Source organism: Rhamphochromis sp. 'chilingali', assembly GCF_963969265.1.
Source record: "Rhamphochromis sp. 'chilingali' genome assembly, chromosome: 9".
NCBI lineage: Eukaryota > Metazoa > Chordata > Actinopteri > Cichliformes > Cichlidae > Rhamphochromis > Rhamphochromis sp. 'chilingali'.
In genome coordinates this window covers 3,491,062-3,513,496 of record NC_137936.1, presented here as the reverse complement: position 1 = coordinate 3,513,496, position 22,435 = coordinate 3,491,062, and the positions used below count along the sequence as shown (strand labels likewise).

The 22,435-nt window shown below is 40.4% G+C and overlaps 2 protein-coding genes across 2 annotated transcripts in view; one reads left to right on the top strand and one right to left on the bottom strand.

Annotated features, from left to right (window-relative positions):
• The window catches only part of LOC308401934 (uncharacterized protein), a 565,304-nt gene that overhangs the window by 161,419 nt on the left and 381,450 nt on the right, over positions 1-22,435 (top strand). The gene's annotated exons all lie outside the window — the stretch shown is intronic.
• The window catches only part of LOC308403240 (copine-9-like), a 204,516-nt gene that overhangs the window by 118,501 nt on the left and 63,580 nt on the right, over positions 1-22,435 (bottom strand). The window contains exons 5-6 of the mRNA XM_080892508.1: positions 10,194-10,233; positions 8,030-8,106 (exon numbers count right to left, since the gene is read on the bottom strand). Of these exons, the coding sequence (XP_080748634.1) occupies positions 8,030-8,106; positions 10,194-10,233 (117 nt within the window). The remainder of the gene's footprint in view (positions 1-8,029; positions 8,107-10,193; positions 10,234-22,435) is intronic.

The window sequence follows — 22,435 nt, the reverse complement described above, 5'->3', positions numbered from 1 at the left end:
TGAGCAGGATTTTGTTGTACAGGATCCTTTTTAATAACTTAAAGAAGATTTGTGCGCACTAGACTGAAGGTGTGCTGTGGTATGTGGCTGCTGGTGATGTGAGGCAGGGTCTCCATGGATCAGACTTGTTTGTCCAACACATCCCACAGGTGCTTAATTTGATTCAGATCTGGGCGATTTGGAGGTCAAGTCAAGATTTCAAACATGCAGCAGCTTCTCGAACCATTCTTGAGCCATCTTTTGCTTTGGGGCAGAGAACATTATGTATCTGAAAGAGGCAAATGGTTTTTCCCAGCAAAACGTTGCCCAAAGCATCACATTGCCTCAACCAACTTGCCTTCTTTCCATAGTGTATCATGTTGCCAGGTGTGTGCCAGGTAAGTGACACACGCATCTGGGCATCAATGCAGTCCAGTTATGACGCTCACATGATCATTGTTGGAAGTGTCAGCAGTAGAGAGGGGATGCATGGGCACCCTAACTCGTGTGTATGCAACAAACTGAAACTTTATTCTGACACCTATCCATCAGAACCAGCATTAACTTTTTGGGCCATTTGTAGTTTTTGTATGCTTGTCTGTTGGGTCCGACTACACAGCCCAGCTTTCGCTTCCTACGTGCATCAGTGAGGACAAAAGGTTCACCTGCTCTGTAATACCTAACAGGTGCCTACTGATGAAGGTATAATCTCAAGCACAATCAGTCGTATTGTACAGAATTACATCCAGCTTCAACTACCGAATAGTAGGAAAGTCTTTTATCAGAAGCTCAAGTGAACAGCACCTCGCTGTTTTGTTTCAGTGATGATTTTATCATAATTGCACACAGGGTTCATAGTTTAATTAAAACAAGTGGTCAGAGAGACTAAGAAAAACACTCAAATGAAGTGAGATAGGAAGGAGGGCAGTTCTGGAACCCAATCACAGTTTTCATCTAAATCTTAATCTTGTCAGAGCCAAGAAATGTGGAATGCCTTTGTAGAAATTTAAGAGGCTGTGACCTTCCTGGATGCTTAGCAAGAGAGGAGGCTGAGAGAGAAGGAACAAACCCAAAGCGGCGAATAAAAATACCTGTGGGCAAAGAACATCTCAGACATTTTTAGTCACATTGTGTTGTATTCTGAAGTGATTTAACAGTCAGTCACTCACTGTGACTGTCAGTGTAATAGCTTTGTGAATGGCTTTAGTCCAGTGCTGCATCATTTAATTTTTAACCACATTATACATGAAAGGACTGAAAAAAGGAAGAGAGAATACATTTGTTCAGCCAGTCAGAGACTAAGCTGAACAATGCAAATGAAAAATAAAACAATTCTATCGTTCTATCATTTATTTCTCACATTTCTCACATTTATTTCTCACGGTGCTGAGAATGCCAAAGGCAGTGTGTGTGTGCGTGCGTGCGTGCGTGCGTGCGTGCGTGTGTGCGCGCACCTTGTTCCTGCTGTAAATTGATGTTTGTTGGGATTTAATTTATTTGTGGAAAGTAACTCCATCCTCTGTACTGGATGAGATTTAATTATGCATGTTTGAAGAAAATAAGTCGATTTGAGAACCGTTTATGGTGGTACAGTGACCTATGGATGGGTACAGAGCTATTTAAATGGAGTGAGCATGGACAGGAGGAGGAGAAAACAGCCACTGCAAAGCTTTTTATATCATTAGATGAGGAAGAACACATGTCAGTGCCCTCCTGTATGTGTTTTGGGAGGGGGGGTTAGCTGCTCCTCAGTATATTGGGATGTGCCCTGATGGTTCTGTATCTTTTACCTGAAGGAAGGGGAACAGATTTCAATGTGAAGAACTTGGTTCTCAGAGTCATTTATGTTGTTTTAACTAATTGGCAAAGGCTCAGGGTTTTCTGGAGTGTAGCGTATGTAATGCACTATGACACAGAGCAGAGCTTCTTCACTTCTCTCCAGGCATTACTGTAAGAGATTTTTCCCCTGCACCTCAAAGAGAGAGCGTACATTTTGGTCAAGGCATCACTTTTGGTTTGGAAACAACTTGATGGTCTTGCTGGTTAAACATAGTGTCAGAGGTATAGAGGCACGTACTCTTTACAATCAATTTACAATCTTTGTTTTCAAAACAGTTCTGCAGCAGTGGATTCTTCACTTCAATTTTTCAGTTCAATTTTGTTATATATAGCGCCAAATCACAACAATAGTTGCCACAAGGTATTTTATACAGTACAGTAAAGACCCCACAATAATACAAAGAAAACAAAGAAAACCCCAGCAATCATATGATCCCCTGTGAGCAAGCGCTTTGGTGACAGTGGGAAGGAAAAACTCCCTCTTAACAGGAAGAAACCTGTTTTGTTGTTTCCTTTTCATTATGTTGTGAATAAATGACACTGCGATGAACAGATATTTGTTTCCTGTGGTTGGTTGGATCTGGGGGGGAAGGGGGGGCGAGTGCTCCATTCATGTTATGACCTGGCTCCTAGACAGGTCGTAACACTAGCCAACACAAAGTTGCAGACTGTGGTGGAGAAGTGGAAAACTTGTACTTTCACTTTAACTCTTGAGGTTTACTGCCACCCTTAAAATTTCCCACCAAAGCAGTTTTCACAAATACAATGCTACCTTGAATAGTTCTGACTTTTCAAGTCCAGCTGTATTTAAAACTTTTAGACACTTCACAGACAGAGTGAGGCAGTGTTCTGCACTGTACCCAGGCATCCCAAACAAACTGGTATATTTCCAGTAGTGAAAATGCATCTGACAAATCTCCATTTGAGTGCAACAAGTCTGAAAGGTCAACATTTTGACAGTGTCTGGTCCTGATTCTTTCAAGAATTTCCAGAGTTTGTGTGCGTGAAAACAGCCTGAAAATATCTTTTTCTCCAAAGACTCCCCAAGGACTTAATTTAGGGCTTCCTTTCATGGTGCTGTGATACTTGTCTGGCTGAGAGCCTAGCAGCAGTCAGAGTCTCCCACACAGGGGCTCAGTACAACTTTCCATGGCAACCTCATCACTGAACACCTCACAATAAATACAACTCAGACAGTAGAAGGACACGCAGGTGACAATCAGATCAAAACAACAATCAGTCCTCCTCTATCAAAACTCATGCAACCTATCAACGGCAAAACCACGGGCTTCGATGTTACTTTCAGGTTTAAATCTGAAGCTTTCAGAGAGATGGGGATCATCTGGTTCTTGTCAGATGAACAGAACTAATATTTAAGTATTGGGTGGGCCAAAAAGAGTAGTCCCATGGAATGAAATAACAAGTCTGTTACAAGAATGAGTTATAGGGACTGATCTGCCAGTGCCACACTGGATGGGAGAAACATCAAGCGTCCTTCTACATATGACTTTTTAATATTTAATCAGACGGACCAATAGAAAAAGATTTACATCGGAGAGGCAGATGCCTCATTAAGCAAGAAAGTTAATAAAGTGTGCCAGCTGATAGTACTTTTGTCAGATCTCAGATGAGTATGCAGCAGTGTCTGAGCTGTTTGGTTTAGCTGAGATTAATGGCCTAGCTTTGCCAAAAAGGCATGTGAAGTCCAATGTGGAATCAAGCGAGAAGCAATGTGTCAAAATATATCTGCAAAGTCAGATCCCATAGCTCAGGAGGACAGAGAGCAAATCAATTATGATTTTGACAGCCTGAAAATCTGCTCCACAATTCACTTATTCACTTCTGTGACCAAAGAAGTGATTCATACTCACTGTGCTGTAAATACTAACCACAGGCAAAGGCACTGCTTGCTGCTTCCCATGTTCAAATTAATTTTAAATTATAATGAGGCCCTGGAGGATAATTAGCCAGGCTAAAAGTAAAAAGTAGTGCTGTCAAAATGAACGCGTTAACACAGATTAAGCCGTCATCACGATTAACTCGATACAAAAAATTTAACACTTTTAACGCATTTGGAGTGCAGAATGACTCAAAATCCCTGAAATGTTTCTGTCAATGCATTTCGGTCAGTTTGTCTATGTAAAGTTACCTTCGCACATGCGCAAATGGGCAGTTGATCTGCTAGTGACGGGCAGCTGAATCAATCAACTCAATTTGGAAGATGATAAACAACAGCGAACAACAGCTAACAACAGCTAACAGGCAAAAACAGCAGCATTTAGTGACCGAAAATTAAGGATATCCTCAACTCAACACAGTATCATCATCATCCATCACAAATGAGCTGTGTTGACACATTGACAGTGTAAGGGGTAATACACAGAGACGTGGCAATATGAACAATTAATAAACATTGGGTAAATACCTTAGCAGTGACCAGTGACCGTGGTTGACTTGTTCAAGTGACTGCAGCTCCAGGCAGAGTCCAGTGACTGAGGGTTGTTACCCATCTTAGCCTACAAAAATTTGGATAAGCATCCAAACTTTTGTAGGCCTTCGGATCTCGTCTAGTACAACACGCGGGTTGTTGATAGCATAATAATATAAATAGTGTGGCGTGAGGTCAGAGAGAGCGCCAGGGTTGCACTTCACAGCATCAGTAAACACTCTCAGAGGCAGTAAGTTAACATCCATCTTCAGCCCTCCCATGCCCGATTTCTCCCATAACAAGCACGATGCCATGAAAGTGTTTTTGCTCCTTTGAGAGAGAATATATGTTTGTTCATTTACTCATGGTTGCTATAGTTTATTTCATTTGCATAATGCTTAGTAGGTCTCACTCAGTTGACGCATCAGGATTGTTAGACATCCAAGACTAACATTTATTTGACCTCTGACCTGTAAATAGTTAAATAGGTAAAATAAATACTGCCTACGCACCTCTAATAAGCTTGTTCCTTGGTCATGTGTCAAGTGTCCCTCCACCCACACAACTTAATCCAGCATTTGACTGTGGAGTGCATTAGCAAAAGCACAGGAGGCAAATGAACTTAGTTCAGCAGGTGGGTGATTGCTATTGCATATGCAAAAATGTGTCTGCCTGCAAGCACTTAGCCTGGTTAAACAAAGAAGTGTGCATCGTGACTTGATGCACAAGGTGGGTTTCCCTAATAATTTTCTCATCTGACACGTTAAATGCCACAGGGCTCTCTTCCTCTCCCCACCCATTATCTCAAAATAGATCCTCGCCATGGCTCTGATGTCATCTTTATCAGAGGAGAATGGGCCAATATGAAGAAAATGGCTCACCAACTGGATTTTTCAGCAGTAGGGAGCATAAAGTAGACTCCGTGCTCACAGTTGCCTTGGAAACACATCTGTTATTAAAAGAACAAGTATTATTCTAATACAATCCTGTCTGTATCTTCACTTTGAAGTGAAAACTCTTACGTCATCATGCTTCTCCTATAGGCTACGTGTCAAAATGCATGTGATGGCTGCAGTTACAGCCACACATATTGGGTAACATCTGCCAAACATCACAGGGCTACAATAGAGACTTATTTATTACACTACACTTGTATTGTGCTGTCTTTAAATATAGGATTGAATTTACAGATTAATAAAGAATTTGTGTTAGTTTATAATTTCTTTATTTTTACCATCTCATACACAATAATGTATTCTAACATAAGTGCCCACATTTTAGTTTAATCTTTGTATTTGTTTTCTGGTTACCTTAGTAAAAGCTGCTCAAGTCCCTAAGAGGTGTAAAAGGGGGCGGGGCAAGCCTATGTGGAGACCTGCAAATTGGGTCATACCACAACTCTGGATCATGGGGGGGAATGGGATTTGCTATGTTAGTTTTTGTTAGGTTTTTGTGTGTTCTACCCCTTTTTGTGTCTTTGTGGGTTGATCAGCCACTATTTAAGTTTCCTCTTGGTCTCATTTTGGTAGGTCAGGTTGCTTGAGGTAGTGTTGCCATTTTTCTGAGTAGCGTTCTGTTACGTTGACCTCTTTTATGAGCCCAAGCTCTTGTTTTTTCTACTTTAGCCTGTGTCTGACTGTCCTTTACTGCTTGGTCCATCACAATGTATGATATAAACTGTGTTTTCTGTTTTGACTCTATGTGTGCGTTGGTGTGTGTGTGTGTGTGTCAAATCAAAGTTTAAGCTATCTGCTCTGTGGTGACTACAAATGTTTCACTTGTGAGGAATTATTTTGTCACTTAGTACAAAACCATTTTTAGTTTGAAGAATATTCACTACTGATATTGCAAAGAATTACATGTTCTGAACTTGGCAGAAGTTTAGGAATTAAAACATGAATCCTTTGGATTTTGACGTCGCTGGAACTTATAAATCTTGACTTAAGACTTTCTTATCATAAGACATGCATGGACTTGAGGGTTACTAGTTAAAATATATGGCAATTAAATAACACATTGTAGAGTTATTGGAAGGTTGATTTACCCACCCCTACTATTTCACCCAGGTTTTTTGCTAAGCCAGACTAACTGAAATGCACAAAGATTAAATTTCTCAGTCGTATCATTACATTCAGTAAATGTCAGACTGTCACTAAATTTGAAATGTTACTGTGCTGGCATTTATCTAGACCATGAACATCAGTGTTCATCACATATTTCTGTTGCCTTCATACATATGTGGCTTTTTACCAAGTGAGTGGGACTTCAATCCATGTTGTAGCTTCCTGTAATCAATAATCTCTCTGCACACTTTGACTCTTAAGAACACAACCCACGTCCCTTATAAGGCTTCAGTTGATAGGACCAGGCCAGCAGTTCTACACACACAATGACGCCCAAGTTTCTATAACACTGCACTGGAATCCAAGGGTATCAGAGCCTTTCCTCCACTCATTGACAAGCTGCCTGAACTAGGAAATGCTCCTTCAGGCTTCAACAAAGAGGAACTGCAGTGTGGCGCACAATCAACACAATTTTCATTTAGTGGTAGCTTCTTTTTTTTAACTAATTGTATATCTCTACAAGACACATGACATACTGCATCATTTAAGTTTTAATTTCACTTCATTCATATGTGCAATAAAGCAAATGACCTCTTTTTACCATCATGGTTTGAACCTGACCACAGTTTGCTACTCAGTTGGTTGTGGTGACCATCTAATTACAGGCAGAACATATGGAAGGCCACAGGCTCTAAAAGCACATAAACAAGACGCTAGGTGAAATAGGAACCTCATCTTGTTTTACGTTCTCAGCCTCGGGCAAACGCTCCACTTGCTTTTCTGCTCTCTCCAAAGTTGGAGAGCACTAACTGCAGCTTCATCAGATGTGCCGTCCTGAACTGAGGTGACGATGGATCCATCAAAGGTAGACAGGTCACCCTCTCAATTTCACCCAAAGTGCATTACAGTTGTATGTATTCTTTTACCAGTACTAACTGTTGTGCCATAATGCAACACCTTTAGACAAACATATAGTTAGCATTTTATCTGTCCTTAAGTCCTTAATTAAATAAAACCAAGTACTTGATTAAAACTTGATCATCAGCAAGTTTGGCCTCTAAAACCTGTTTAGGCAGTCTTCTGGAGTATTCAGGTGTGTGTTAACACAATGGCACAATATTTGTAGGAGGCGTATTCCATTCAAACCATGCAACAAAAAACAACAACCAAAAAACCAAACATTTGTAACATTTGATACTAACCCCACTAACTTGGGGTTAGTATCTTGCCCAAGGATATTTGACATGCAGACTGGGGAAGCCACGGATCGAACCACCATCCTTCCAATCAGTAGTTGATCTGCCACCTGAGCCACAGCCACCCCTCGACCATTAACTCCCCTACACACTAGAGTATTCCAGTCAAAGGTGAGGCCATCTGTCTGATTGATAAAGCTTTCCAAGGTGGGTCATACAACAGCACAATGACCACAAGCACACCAGAAAATCTACAACACAATGACTGAAAACAAAAATAATCACAGGGTTGTAGTGGCACGGTCAAAGTCAGATCTCAGATCTCAACCCAGTTAAATGTTTGAAATGCTTATGGCTGAGATGTCACCTCTGAACTGTTTGTATTTGTTAATCAGGCTGCAATACCAAAGATTTTCTGCACTTGTAAATAGGACTAAACAAGATGTTGACATTAAGGATAGTGTCCTAAACCAGCTTCAAAGACAACTACTGTATGGGTGACGCTGTGTGTATGTTGTACTTACGAAAGAGTCCTTTCCAGCCTGCCGCCAGGTGAACCAATGATCTCACCTAACGTGCAGAACATCTGACCCAGGAAGTCCTTTACAGAGTAGGGAAATCATCATAGTGAATTCATTGCACTCAGTCACTGTGTGCTGCACGTTGGCTAATTTCTAAAATGTGGCTGTTGATAGGTTAACAGAGTTACAGCTACCATGTTATATATGATTTCAATTTGGGTTACTTGGATTTAAAATAAAGAAGTAATTGGAAATTCTTTTGTAAACATTAATTGAAGATGCAATAGTAATGAGATGTCTAGACGTTGATTGATTACAGCAGACTGCTTAGGACTAACACAGCAGCTAGTTAGCGCCTAGTTACTGAAACTGTCTAATTGCTTTGCATTTTGTCCATATTTTATACTTCATTGAATTGAGCTTTGGTAATTAAATTGTTCTGCTTTAAGCAACATTTTTTTGTAGTTAAAATAATACACCATAGCTGTCATAAAAACATTCTCTTACAGGATTTTCAGATTACATTTGTAATCTCTGTAATCTCAGTGCGGCTTCATTCATTTCTGTTGGAATTAGCGATGCAGTTACAGAAACACACCGAAAGGTCAGTTTGCTGTATGCTTAACACATTGCTTAGACCTTGGCGATGTGTCTGACCCTGTGACTCATCGTCAGACATGACTCTAACCCTAAGGTTAACGCTATACTATCAGAAGATTTCATTGTAGTCTTCGTTTTCTAATCCCATTTTTGGCAAAAAATAATTCTGAGATAAATCAAATTATTATTTTTATAGATTTGGGTTCTTTTTGCTTTTCTCCAAAAAATGTTTTAGGATTAGGGTTTGAGCTAGGGTCCACATCACTTAAAGAAATGGTGCAGTAAGCAGGGAGTACAGGACATAATGATAGCTTACCTTCTGCTTATCCAGGAGGGGAGGCAGTAAGGAAAGGCAGACACATGTTAGAGAAGCTGGAAAGACACAATGAAAAGACCTCAAGTTCACAAATAAATTAATTTTTCTTCCAAATTTAAGAAAGATGAAGACTAGTCAGAGCTGCAGTGCACTGAGCTTAAAGTAATGCTTTTATGAATCATTACGGTAGGGTGCAAATTAAAAAATAATGTTTTGATTTATGCTTTCTGTAGATACTTTAGTAGATACTGTACTAAATTTTGTTTGATGTTGAATTCAGGTAAAATTACAGCTGGAGTGGAGCCGGACCACACTGACAGTGGTAGCATGTACCCTGGACAAGGTGCCAGTCAGTTGCTACATGTCTGACATATAGGCAGCTATTCAGCATCAGATTAGTACCTAGATCACAGGCACACCAACCCTCTGCATGTCTGCCTTCTGTTCTGTGGTCTTCCTCCTATCTTTCTGCATGGCAGTCCCATCTTCAACATCTTCTGCCCCCTATATTCACCAAAACCTTGCCTCTAAAAACCACTTAGCCTGAGCTGTCCCTCTGATGTATTATTTCTAATCTTGTCTGCTACCTTCACATCCTCTACTCCTTGCATCTTCACTGTTACATGTGTCTCCCTGTTATTTACACATGTGTTCTTTCTTGCTTCTATTGACTTTCATTCCACTTCTCAATAGAGCATAATAACACATCTCCAGGTTCTCTTCTACCTACTCCCAATGCTAACTACAAATCATAGTGTCATCTGTAAACAGTATAGTCTACAGAGAGGCCTGCTTGTTCACATCTGTCAACCTGCGAAAAAATAGAGGGCTCCATTTCCTGGCTATTGATGACAGCTCCACAACTGAATCTGACGCGTGATGAGGAAGAGTTTTGTTTTTTATAAGATGGGTTTCAATCAATATCAATATAACATTTTTAATGCAAAGTAGACAACAAGTTAGTACACAACAAGACATGTATGTTGAGAGGTGTCCAATGTTTGTATTGTGATGTACTATTTTACCTGTTCTTACAGTCTGACAAATGTCACACTTCATCATAATAACAAAAACCAATTGAGACAATTTTTTAGTACTACCACCCAAACTACAATAAGCAAAACCACTTTTGTGAAACCCACTGAAATAAAACTTGATTAAATTTTTTTGTTTTTAAATAAGGTTAACTCAATTTTTTTCTGGGCTTCATGCCAGTGGACCTGTGGTCATTGGACATATTAAGCTGCTTACATGTTTGGAAAGATTGGAGCTCCTAGTATCCACATTGTACCTGCAGAAGAAAAGCAAAATAGCAGACTTTAGAGTGTTTCCTTTAGAATGCATCCTGTTCAACATAATAAAACACAAATGCATACAGAAAAATTACAACTGGAGAAAAAGAGACACCTTCCTAATTTCCCTTTTGCACTTGACTTGACAAGCAACGCACACATGATGGACAGCTCTGGTGGGAGAACAAAGAAAAAATTCATGTATACTAATTAAATAATACGATATGGTCTACACAGGAGGGATGAGTCAAGAGTTATAAAACAGAAATTTATGGATCTGGAGCAACACTGACACATAACATACAATAAGAATTGATCTACAGATGGAAGACTCTCTCTTTTGCTGTCTTTCAGGAAGATGTGTTGCCTCTTCTTCTCTTTTAAAATGTGCTTTCCCCAAAGAAACTTCTGTTTCTGACACAAATTAACATCCTTATTTCTGGGTGGATTCTAAGGGGTCCTGAAATCAATGGCCCATGAAGGTTCATGCTTATTATCATAGACCAGGTAAACCACTGAGATCTTAGCTGTACTATCTCATTCAGTCATCTATTCTCCAGAGGCCAGGCAGCCTTGCAGAAGAAGAGTGATGAAGGTCTTAGCTTCAGGGTTACCAAATGTACTGGTACTATATTCATTACACACTTCAGTATTTTATTTCAGAGACTCACTGTTGCCTTTCTAATGCTGATTGGCTCTTTTTCTGGGAGATTGCTATGGTTTGTTGTCAAAGGAGCTTGCAAAGAAAAGCGTCTGGACTTCTTTAAGTTGCTTGAAGACGTTTCACCTCTCATCCGAGAAGCTTCTTCAGTTCTAAGGTCAAATGGTGGAGAGTCCCAGATATAAACCTAGTGGGAGTTTCCCCCCACAGAGGGACAAAAGGACCCCCTGATGATCCTCTAATCGCCTGAGCCAAGGTGTGAAACTGGGTGTGGGTCCCAATCAGCCAGAGTTTCGGGTGAGCTCATTGTGAGACCTGGCCCCACCTTATCATGCGAATTCCTGAGGTCAGATGGCCCAGGATGTGAGTGGCTTCTTTCACTCCTCTTTCAAACCATCTGTCCTCTCTGTCCAAAATGTGAACATTGGCATCCTCGAAAGAGTGTCCTTTATCCTTAAGATGCAGATGGACTGCTGAGTCTTGTCCTGTGGAGGTGGCTCTTCTATGTTGTGCCATGCGCTTGTGAAGTGGCTGTTTGGTCTCTCCAATGTAGAGGTCTGAGCATTCCTCGCTGCACTGTACAGCGTACACCACATTGTTAAGTTTGTGTTTTGGAGTTTTGTCTAGACCCAGCAACACGCTCAGACAAAAACTGGTTCATCCGAAAGACAAAACTACCTTGGCTCAGGCGATTAGAGGATCATCAGGTAAGAGTATACCCTGGATGGAGCTTTGGGGAGCAGGCCAATTGTTTGGCCAGAGCCTTTATTTGGCAGTTTGTAGAGTTTCAGTTATGGGCATCTTGCTGTGCATCCAGACCCTGTCTCTCATGGCACCCTTCTATACTTCTGTACATCCTTCTGTGCTTCCTCGATTTTGGCCTCCAGCCTTCCTCTACATGGAGGGTGGGAGTTCCTCTACTTGCAGATGGGGATGGTGCATATAGCAGTGATTAAATCTGCAAGCATCTACTCTGATGAGTGTTTGTTAGTGATCTAGGGAGTCATGCCCTCGATGGCTAGACATCATCTAGTTTAATTCCACTGCTTTTTTCTGCCTGGGTTTTTCCACTGTATCCATATGAGTCTCCTGATGTTATTGCACTGAGATACTCTCTCAGTGGCTTGGCTGCCATTGTAGTATCCCATCAATAACATATTGTCAGTCATTCTCCATGTATGCTCTGTTCCTGTAGCCTACTTCTAAACACTATGTCATGGTTCCTCATGGCTTCAGCGTTGTATCTCTTGCACATTTTCCCAGGTAGGCTTGGTAGTATGGTGGGTAGACAATAAGTAAACTAATAATCAAACAGAAAATATCTCATAATAAAGAGAATTTAAGGAGCAGCTCCCAGACATCCCCGATGAAAACAAGTCCCAGGTGGGCAGGTGGGCTAGCTTTGCTTTTCCGGCAGTCTGTGGTCAGGAGTGCCCTGCTATTGATACAGGAGCTTGGTATGTGGAGCAGTTTCACATGGCAGGAGAGCTTCAGGCAGCACTGGTAGTTTGAATTCACAGAGGTCAGAATCAGAGGGTTTCTTTAATTGCCAAGTCTCTGGATAGAGATGTGTGTGCAGCACCCTGTGGACACTTTGGCTCTGGCTGGAGCTGCACATGTTCTTCTGGACTGGGGCTCTGCAGGGCACATGGGCTCAGTGGGCTGTGGCTGCACCAGGCATGGCAGGTGGCTAATAAAGCCCTCTGGGTTCGAAGAGAACTTAAGACTGGCCATCCCAGATATTTGAATTGCTAAGACATCATGTCTAAATATATCTGGTTAGATATATTAGGATTGGGATACATCCCTATCCCAATTAGAAAAATGTATAGGACAGCATACATCTATATAGACAGACAGACAGACAGACAGACAGATATTAACAATTAACAAGGTTTGGGTAAAGTGTTCAGGAACCACTGATGAGAAGTGAGCTACTGAAACAAGAAGGCACAAATGGGCAAGAGATGATAACAGGACGCTGTTGGAATGCTACTATGCAGGTAACTCCAGCGGAAGGGGCTACATGAATAGGATGTGGGACCTACTGAATACCCAGCATCCAGGTTGACGGTGAAACAACTAGTTGCGCAGTGTTCCAACATTCGGTGAATGAACTGCTCTCATGACTAGAAATTGACAAGGTACAAGACAAATGCAACGGCGAGGGGGAGACAGGATGACAGGTCAGATTGAAATATTATCATCATCCCTACCCAACATTGGGTACCAAGCCTGAAGGAAGGTCTACTAGACAATTTCTACTGAGACCATCACAAGATTAATCAGCTGATCTACCAGTGAGATGCTTGGCTACAAGGTGAACAGCCACAAGGAGCAGTACCCACCATGAAGAAGCAGACTAGAGGCCAAGATCATCACAGTGGCAGACATCCAAGAACAGGTCTCCAGTATGAAGAGTTGGACAGCACCTGGCCCTGAGTGATTCACACCTACTGGCTGAAGAAGCTGACTGCACTTCATGAGCGTTTCGCAGCACAAATGAACCAGCTGCTAATTGAAGAGACACACCCAGATTGGCTAACTGAAGGCCAGAAGGCCTGATCCCCAAGGACCCCCCGGAAAGGACCAGTCATATCCAACTATCGGCCAGTAACCTGCCTCAGTACCACATGGTGTCATGATCCAGGTGGGCACAGCTGTGTTGTCTCTGAGCTGCTGTCTCCGCCTTGGGGTGGAGTCACCGCACACTGACGAGTCTCTTCACCTGTGCTGAGCTGTCAGCATTTATGGACCAGCGCTCACTCCACTACTCGCCACAGTTTCTGCTACACCTAGTCAGTGTTGCTTCAGGCAACTCAAACCAAGGAATAATTTTGCCATCCGTGACTTACTGTTTTTCCCCATAGCTGCTAAGTCCTTATCCACTCCACCCACGGCAATACCTACTGGACCCTCTTCGCTGGTTCATGCCTGTCAGCTCAGTCTTCTCAGCTCCTGTCAACCGCGCTCACCTGCCTGCCCTCCTGCCTCCAGCTGGCCTCGTCAGCCACCACTCCCGGACCTTGTACTCCCTCTGCGTCCACCCTCCGCCCAGGAACAGTAAGGCAAAGTAATGCCATGTTTTCAAGCTTTACCCGGATACTTTTCCCTAAGCTTTATCACTAAAGCCACTCTCCTCTCGTTGCAGTGTGCTGAGACTTCCGGTGCATTTCCCACATTCTGCATCTCCCTTCTTTGGTCATGAGGAGTTTCTATGAAGATTTAAGCTTTGCCAATTATTACTTAGAGATCAAGTTCTTGTTTCAGGTTTGGTTCAGGCATTGAAGGAACACTTTAGTTCATAGTATTTAGTAATTTATGTCTTGACGTTTTGTTTTTTTGGAAAAAATAAAGTTTTGTTCATGTTTTCTCGTCTACGGGGTGTTACGTGTGCATTCTGCATTTGGGTCCTCCAGTCAGCCGACCTTGGCCGTGACACATGGAAGCTCCTGTCAGGCATCATAGCGGCTAAGATGAACAGGCACATGGGTCAATACATGAGCGGGGCACAGAAAGGAACTGGCAAGAATACCAGAGGCGCAAAAACACCAGCTACTGGTAGACCAGACTCCCTTGATTGATTACAAGAAGGCCTATGACTCAATGCCCCACAAATGGATCCTGGAATGCCTAGAACTATACAAGATCAACAAAACCCTGAGAGCCTTCATCAGGAACTCAATGGGGATGTGGCGGACAACGCTAGAGGCCAACTTCAAGCCAATAGCACAAGTCACCATCAAGTGCGGGATCTACCAAGGAGATGCTCTGTCCCCACTGCTGTTCTGCATCGGCCTGAAGCCCCTCAGTGAGATCATTAACAAGACTGGCTACGGATACGGTGAAATTCATTTTGGTGGATTAGTAATTCGTTTTGAAAAACTGATTTAAAAATAGTGTTTTTACTAAAGTAATTTATTATGTAATAATTTAATTTAAAATAATGTTTGAATAAATAAAATGATTTTTTTAAAGAATTCATAAATGAATTTACAGATGCAGCTTTTATTGTCCAATTCATTATTAAAGCACAGAACTCTTTATTTCGATGCATGTGGCTCTTGTGGACTAGATGTAATTTCTGTAATTTTTGCTTTCAATTGAGGTTATTTCTCTTAGTCTGGAGTATAAAAATTCAATTTTCAGTGACAATGAGACATCCAGTGAGTCCTGGATTGATACGTACTACACCACCTTGTTTTCTCCTTCATTCTTGGCAATGGGAAAACTCCCCCCCCCCTTAATTGCTGTTTACTCTACTAATCATGTTAACAACAATTTCCTAAGGAAAATCTAACCACATTATTTTATTACTTATTTATTTGGTGCCTAAAGTTATCTGTCTTTTTAGCAACATTTAGTAATTTTACAATGTTTACTTGTGGTAGAGCTCGTGCTTTCCTTCCTTAGCTACTAAAGTTAGTGAAGACTATATAAATATAAAGTATAACATTGGATGGATTGGTGTGAATTTAATTACAAACATCTGTAGTCATCATAAAACCAACTGACTTTGCTTAGCTCTACATATTTTACAACCGTGTACATACATGGTCTCCACCTGAAAAAGACAGGGTTGGTAGTTTGAATAAATATCATGTTTTTCCTCTTGTCACATCAGCTGATAAGGATTACAAATTATGAAGATACAGTGTCTCTGAGTATAATTATAGTTCTCACTGAAATTATTTTTGCCTGCTGGTTGCTTTTGTTATTTTATTTGTATTTATTTATTTATTTTATTTAGAATAAGCATAGTGTGGGGCTTTGAAAAAGGAACTAAAAGCAGGTGACTATTGAAGAGAGAAAAAATACCAAAGAGCCAGCTTACCCAAAAATGCCAAATTTAGTGTTAGCTGCCATTTGAAGGAGTCACTGCATACACTTCCTCCCCACACTTCTATACATATACACTTTTATTAAATCACTGTCCTGAGTGTATCACCAGTATCTTTCAATCTCACTACTTCCTGCAACTCAAAGCTCTGTGGATGCTTGCCAAATGAAATTTAAGTAAGGACGAGCAATAGAGTTGCCAGAAACTTGAATGACTTTCATTTATATGAAAGGCAGCTGGATGGAAAGGAAGGTGAACGCTGAAAACTGTGTTTGAACGTGTCAGTTGCCTTTATATGTCTCACTTTATTTATTTTCTTTCTTTTTTCTAAATCGTGGATTAAGATCAGATGGATGATTTGTCTGCTGCATCCTTTGTACCCTTGAGATTCAGATGGCAAAAAAAACCCCCAAAAAAACATGTGTATGTCTTTTACTTTGTGACTTCACAACAAGACATTTATACATACTTGTTTGCCTCAGCAGTAAGAGAACCATGCAAAATGAGAAGCAGGGTAATTTAAGCTGATTCATACAGTCATCATGGTGGTGATTAGTGCAGTTAAATCACATTACTGTTATGCAAGTGACAGGCAGTGAAAATCAACACCATAATGAAGGTAATGTTTTTAACCATCCAAAAGATCCAAGACAGAAAATGAAGTTTATTTGGGGGGAAGAAAACCGTAATAGTTTTACATGTGGAATCCTTTAGGAATTAGGAGTCCTTAGTGAGCAGTTACTGATCACTCTTGAGAATTTCATAACTTGAATACATAAATGCATGACTACGAGACATTATATCTAGCATTTACACTGAGTCTGGACCATGAAATATATCACAGAAAAATACATTTTTTGAAACTGAAGTCTTTATTGAACCTTCTGACAAAATAAAAAATAATAATTTTGTATCATTTTTGCTTACTTACTGCATTTTTGTGCTCATAGTTGCACTGCTTATGTCTGTATACATCAGGTTTACCGGGGAAAAAACAGATTACGTAGCGATCTCAAAAACACATATCATCAAATATGACACCCTTGGCGCTACACGGTTAAGCACTGAAACCTGGACATGATGTTTTTAAATGGCCTGTATTTATATAGCGCTTTACTAGTCCCTAAGGACCCCAAAGCGCTTTACATATTCAGTCATCCACCCATTCACACACACATTCACACACTGATGATGTTTTTAAAAAATAATACCACTTCACTACCAAGGATGCCAATCCCAAATGTGACTGACAAATAATTTATTGATAATGGTTTGGGGAAGGTCTCATCAAGGTCAGCAGTGCCCTAACAGTGTCAGATTCCCAAAGACAGCAGATTGAATTTACGCGTATGTGGCAGGTGGTTGTGAATGTGTTTCAATGAAGTTTAATGATGCTGCGGGAAGAAATCATAACACTAGACAGCGAGAAAGATGCATTTAGTGCTGAAAGCTTGTAATAAGTAGTGACAGCTGATAATTAAAGGTAGATGGGAGGAACCAGTTTCTAATTTAGATGAAATTCATGCCACTGTGATAACCTTATATTGCACATTTTAATTTACAGCAAGGAGATGGGTTTGGGAAATGGGGTCGCAACACGGAAAATTCTGAAAAGCAGGTTGAAACTGGAATAGAAGACTGAAATAAGTCAAATTTCTAAATATAGTCACATTAGATGATGACAGATCATTATGTTGATCAAGGCCACGCTGTCTGCATGAATGGAGAGAGATATCTCAGGGATTATAGTTGGTCTGTTTAAGAGGATGATCACATTTATGATTTAGACAACTTATCAAGTTTAATTGTGATAATAAGAAATGTTGTGGATGAGAGAGAGTAATAATGAAGGAATGGACTAGAAGCATGATACAAAGGGCCAGAGTCAAGTGTCCCAAAGGGGAGCACACTGATGCTGGATGGGGCAAGGCTGTGTTGAGAAATTTAATGAAGAGGCACGCTGAACTAACTGAAGGTGAAGGTTGCCAATGTGTAAAAGCCAAATAGTGAGACTAGCACTGTTGTAACAGAGAGAAGTACAGAAGAATTTTTAAAAATGAGTGTAGAGGTGAACAAAAATGGCACACCAAAACAGGGTAGGTGTGTTTTATCATGATTCATATGATACTGATGATTGATTTTAGGCTAATAGTTAGGCTAACACACTTACCTCTCATCTTTTCTTTCCTCACAAAACTGACAGACCCTTCACTTCTTTTAAGTGTCTCTCAGCGCAATTCTTAGCATATTTTGGTTCCCTCAACTGGTCCGTCGGGTTATTGTCTCCCCAGAAACACTTCCCTTGTGCTTTTGGAAATCTGTTTTTTCCTGTTTCTGTTTTTTTTTTCCTATTTCCGTTGTGTTTTGTGTGCTTTTGCAGCGTTTTTCTTATTGCTGGTGTTTTCTTAAGTTGCAGTTGGGCCACCGTAAGTACTTGACTCCCTGGTATAACTATGAAATGCACACCTTAAAACAGAAACTCATAAGCTGCAGTTGAATAGCATCTGACAAATTTAGAAGATCATCATTTAGCCTGGAAAGCCTTCAAATAAAAAGCCCGTCCTAAAGCTAGAACACCTTACTATTCATCATTGAATGAAGGAAATAAAACAACTCTAGGTTTCTCTCCAGCAGTGTAGCCAGACTGACAGCACATGCGTTTATTTGTTTTAATTGAAATCTCTAAATTATCTCCAGTTAACAAGTTAATTACTTTAAGGTGTGCATTTCACTTTGACCTCTATGGGGCTAGAGTTAGTGCCTTTCACCGGTTTGTTGCATAGCGTCATTGAAGACTACAGTGTAGATCTACTCTAATGGAATGTATTCCCCACTGCTGTGTAATCCAGTATTGTACATTAAACATTATTAGGAAATATGCTTTCCACAGAAAGATTGGTTTGTAGATATGACTGACTGTGGCATTTGCATGTGTGATGGTTCTTGTTATCTCAATAGCATCTAGTGACATGTTTGTGTTAATCCGGTCATGATGTTTAATAAAAACTGCAGACTTCATGAAATGGTGTGGAAAGGAACTACTGAAATTTTCTTTTGGTCAGCAAGACTATGAACAACTGCAATGTGCCATCTGGACTCAAGCACTGGAACAAGAACAAATGGGTGTTTGGAGCAAATTCACACAGGTGTGATTGGAAGGGATGTGTTTGAGATGTGGTCCAGCTCCTGAGATTTAGATAAATGATTTCAGATCAAAGGAGCATACTGTATGTTGCACCTTTATTCATTTTGTGGTTGCAACCTGTCTCTGTCCTCCAAGGATCATTTGGGTGTCCACAAGTACTGACACCTGAGCCAGTTCCATGACGTAAAGTCATGGTTACTTTCCTGGAATTGTAACCACATGTTGCTTCCATGCTTTCAACTGTTGTGATTGGCATTTTGGTACCATGGATTACTTTTATTTATTCCCTGCTACTTTTTTCCCTGAGGGGCTCAGTGAGATAATAAAATTATAGATGCAATTCAAGGACTCACGTATTTCAGTAAATTCGTAGAAGATTGCCAAAACTACTGTGAGGGAATGTGGAAAAACTCTGACAGACAATTTAAGGGAAGGAAGAAAGCGCCAGGATTTTATTTGTTTCAGTCATGAAACACACTGGGACATGACCACAAGGACACCACACATGAATGCTAGCAATGGCATCGGCCACTTACATAGGTTAAATTGAATTATACAAACGGTACATCATGGGTATAAATCTGGTAGTTATCTAGGAAAAAATAATGCAACAATAATATTTATAATTTATCTTGACTTTCTCTAATACATTGTCCAGTAGTCACAACTGCTGAAATGCCACTATAATGCCACCAGGTGGCTGTAGCTCAGGCCACAGTGCAGGTCATCTTCTAGGTAAATTGGGCAAGTTGTTTAAGATAGAGTAGAAAAGCACTATATGAGGACCAGCCCATTTACCACTGCAAAGTGAAATCTTTGCATTGCTGGCTGATGAAACATCCTTTTCTTTGTGCCCTATTTTGTGCTTACATGTTGAATATATTTCACATATTTGTGAAAAAAAGATCTGTTTTGTAAATTGAAGGTATATGGTTCTGTTAGGTGAATTAACCTCCGCACATTTACCTTCAACAGCTGTGCTCAGTGTCTGAGACATACCTATGGACACAACTGGCACTGGTGAAAGACATTTAAGGACTTTTTTATATTTACATATGCTACCAAGTTTGATGTAACTTATACAGGAAGTTTAAGTCTGTAATGTGCATTTAAATTACTTTGATGTGGAGACTCATTCATCATTAATGACATGTTAAATGTTTTGTGAGAGTGAGCCACAAATTGCTACCTGTCAAATCATGCTTCATTAGATGTGAATTCTCATTATTCTTTGTGTGATTTTAACACTGGTTCAGACTGATTGTATTTCCTTTGATCCACAGTTTGGATTTTCAACAAGGCAACTGTGGCTCAGGAAGCAGAGTGGGTTTTCTACCAAGGTCATCCCCCAGCTACTCCAGCCCAAGTTGTCCCTGATGAGTGTGTGTGACAATGTTAGACAAGGTGCTGAAAAACAGTTCTTGTATAAAATTGCTTTGAATGCTCAGTTAGAGCAGAAGAGTGCTATAAAAGTATCAGTCCATTTAAGCCCTGAATGAAAGAGAGCTTTGTACAAGTGGAAAAAACGAATTACACCCCAGCATATGCAACATTAAGTAACAGCTGATTCATTCCTTTAGGGTGCAGCAACAAAATGTGGACCAGCTCTAATTACCTATTTCTATAATAACCAGTGATTGCAACACCTGTGTGCTCACTTTGATAGTACTTTATGCTGTTAAGAATTGAGCTGGTGTTTGTTTACTGCACTGGCCAGTGGATTTTTTTCATAAGTTTAGTTGCTGAGGCATGTAGTTTCTCTCCTCTTCAATGGTGCATCTAAGTTACTAATGTCAACTCCTACCCTTTATATCAGTTCTAAGAGGTGTTGAAGGAGCTGTGTTGCTAAATATAGCTACGACTGCTTGTGTCCTCCTAGGCAAAGGCCATATATAGAGGCCAAGTGACTTATAGTCGTCTTTATGGATTAGCTTGGGGGCTGGAAGTTTGGTGACTCACTAGGTATGTCAGTTAAGGGACACGAGCAGCTAGATGTTAAAACGGTTTACCTTGATTGCATGTTGTGCATTCATCACAAATCAAAATGAAAGCCTTTGATGACTCCTTTCATCTCACTGTGGCCTTTATATTCCTCTCTCACCTATGTAACACTGTTGACCAAACATGGTACATGGTAAATGGCCTGTATTTGTATAGCGCTTTACTTAGTCCCTAAGGACCCCAAAGCACTTTACACTACATTCAGTCATTCACCCATTCACACACACATTCACACTGTGTCTGTGCAGAGCCTATTTTTGATGGTAAAACATGCTGTATCTGCACATAAAAACCACAATCACTAATAGGTATTTGGCCACATTCTGATTTTGTTGTGGTTATTGCCACTGTGTTTGTACAGCACCAGTCAAAAGTTTGGACAAATCCATCCATTCACTTTTGACTGGTAGTGTATGCCACTGATCCTGATCTGCTGTCTTTACTTGCCAGTCTGAGAACTGAAAGCCACACATGTTGTCAACTGTTTGAAGCAAATGAAAGTTATTAAGTACAGATTGGTAGAGACTGTAGAACTATCAACGTCCCTCTCCTGGAATTGATTAAACTCATTAAAACTCTTCTGTTAATCAAAGATTTTCTGTATGCTGGGCAACATATCAAACCCTGTGTGACTCTCGATGCAGTCAGTGAGTATGTGAATGTTAAGTGCTTAGGCAGAAAAAAAAAACACTTTCATGAATGGGTGGATTTTATTCTTTTTTTCTAGAAAATTTTAACACGAGTATCTGTACTTCAGTTTAAATGATAGTTGCTGTTTGACGACAATAATCCCTATTATATAATGTTATTGTTCAAATTTGTTAACCGGACCTATCAAATAAATGTGGTATATGCAAAACATCACAGAGTGAAATGCAGGTTAAGAGAATTTAACTACTAACTAGATATACTGTTTGGATGGGAGATCACTTTCGTCCACATCTATCTCTTGTGATTCAGGAGACTAAAAATAACTTGCATGGAGAGGTGTGAGTATAATAATTGATTGCTCTCCGCTGAGATGCTCGCTTTTATTGGAATTCCGTCTCATGACCCGGTATCAGGGGTCTCAAACTCGCGGCCCGGGGGCCACTTGTGGCCCACGTCACCCCTACTTGTGGCCTGTACATTGGCGTGAAGAAATATAATTCGATTAAGCCTTGAAGTTGTTTTTGTTATTAGGGAAGATTTGTTTGTTATTGAATGCAATATTAAAATAAGTTCTTTAAAAAGAAAAAAAAATAATAATTTGAGGGCAATATGAGCAGAGAGCACAAACGTGGAGGGATTGGCTGGGTTAGTTCAGTGAGAGAGTTATTTGTAAAGAAAACAATTTTCACTAGCAGTCAAAAACTAATGTGTACACTATTGTCTGCATTTTTATTTTGTTACAGACGTATCGCTACATCTATCACTTCGGCCGTCTTCCTCTGCTTGTCGTCCACTGCTATGTCCGGTTGGTTAGCCACCACCATTTTGTCCGTTTGTATCTGAAAGTCCCACAGGATCTTACCTTAGTCATTCCCCACCACCCTAGGGGGCGTCTCCCATTTT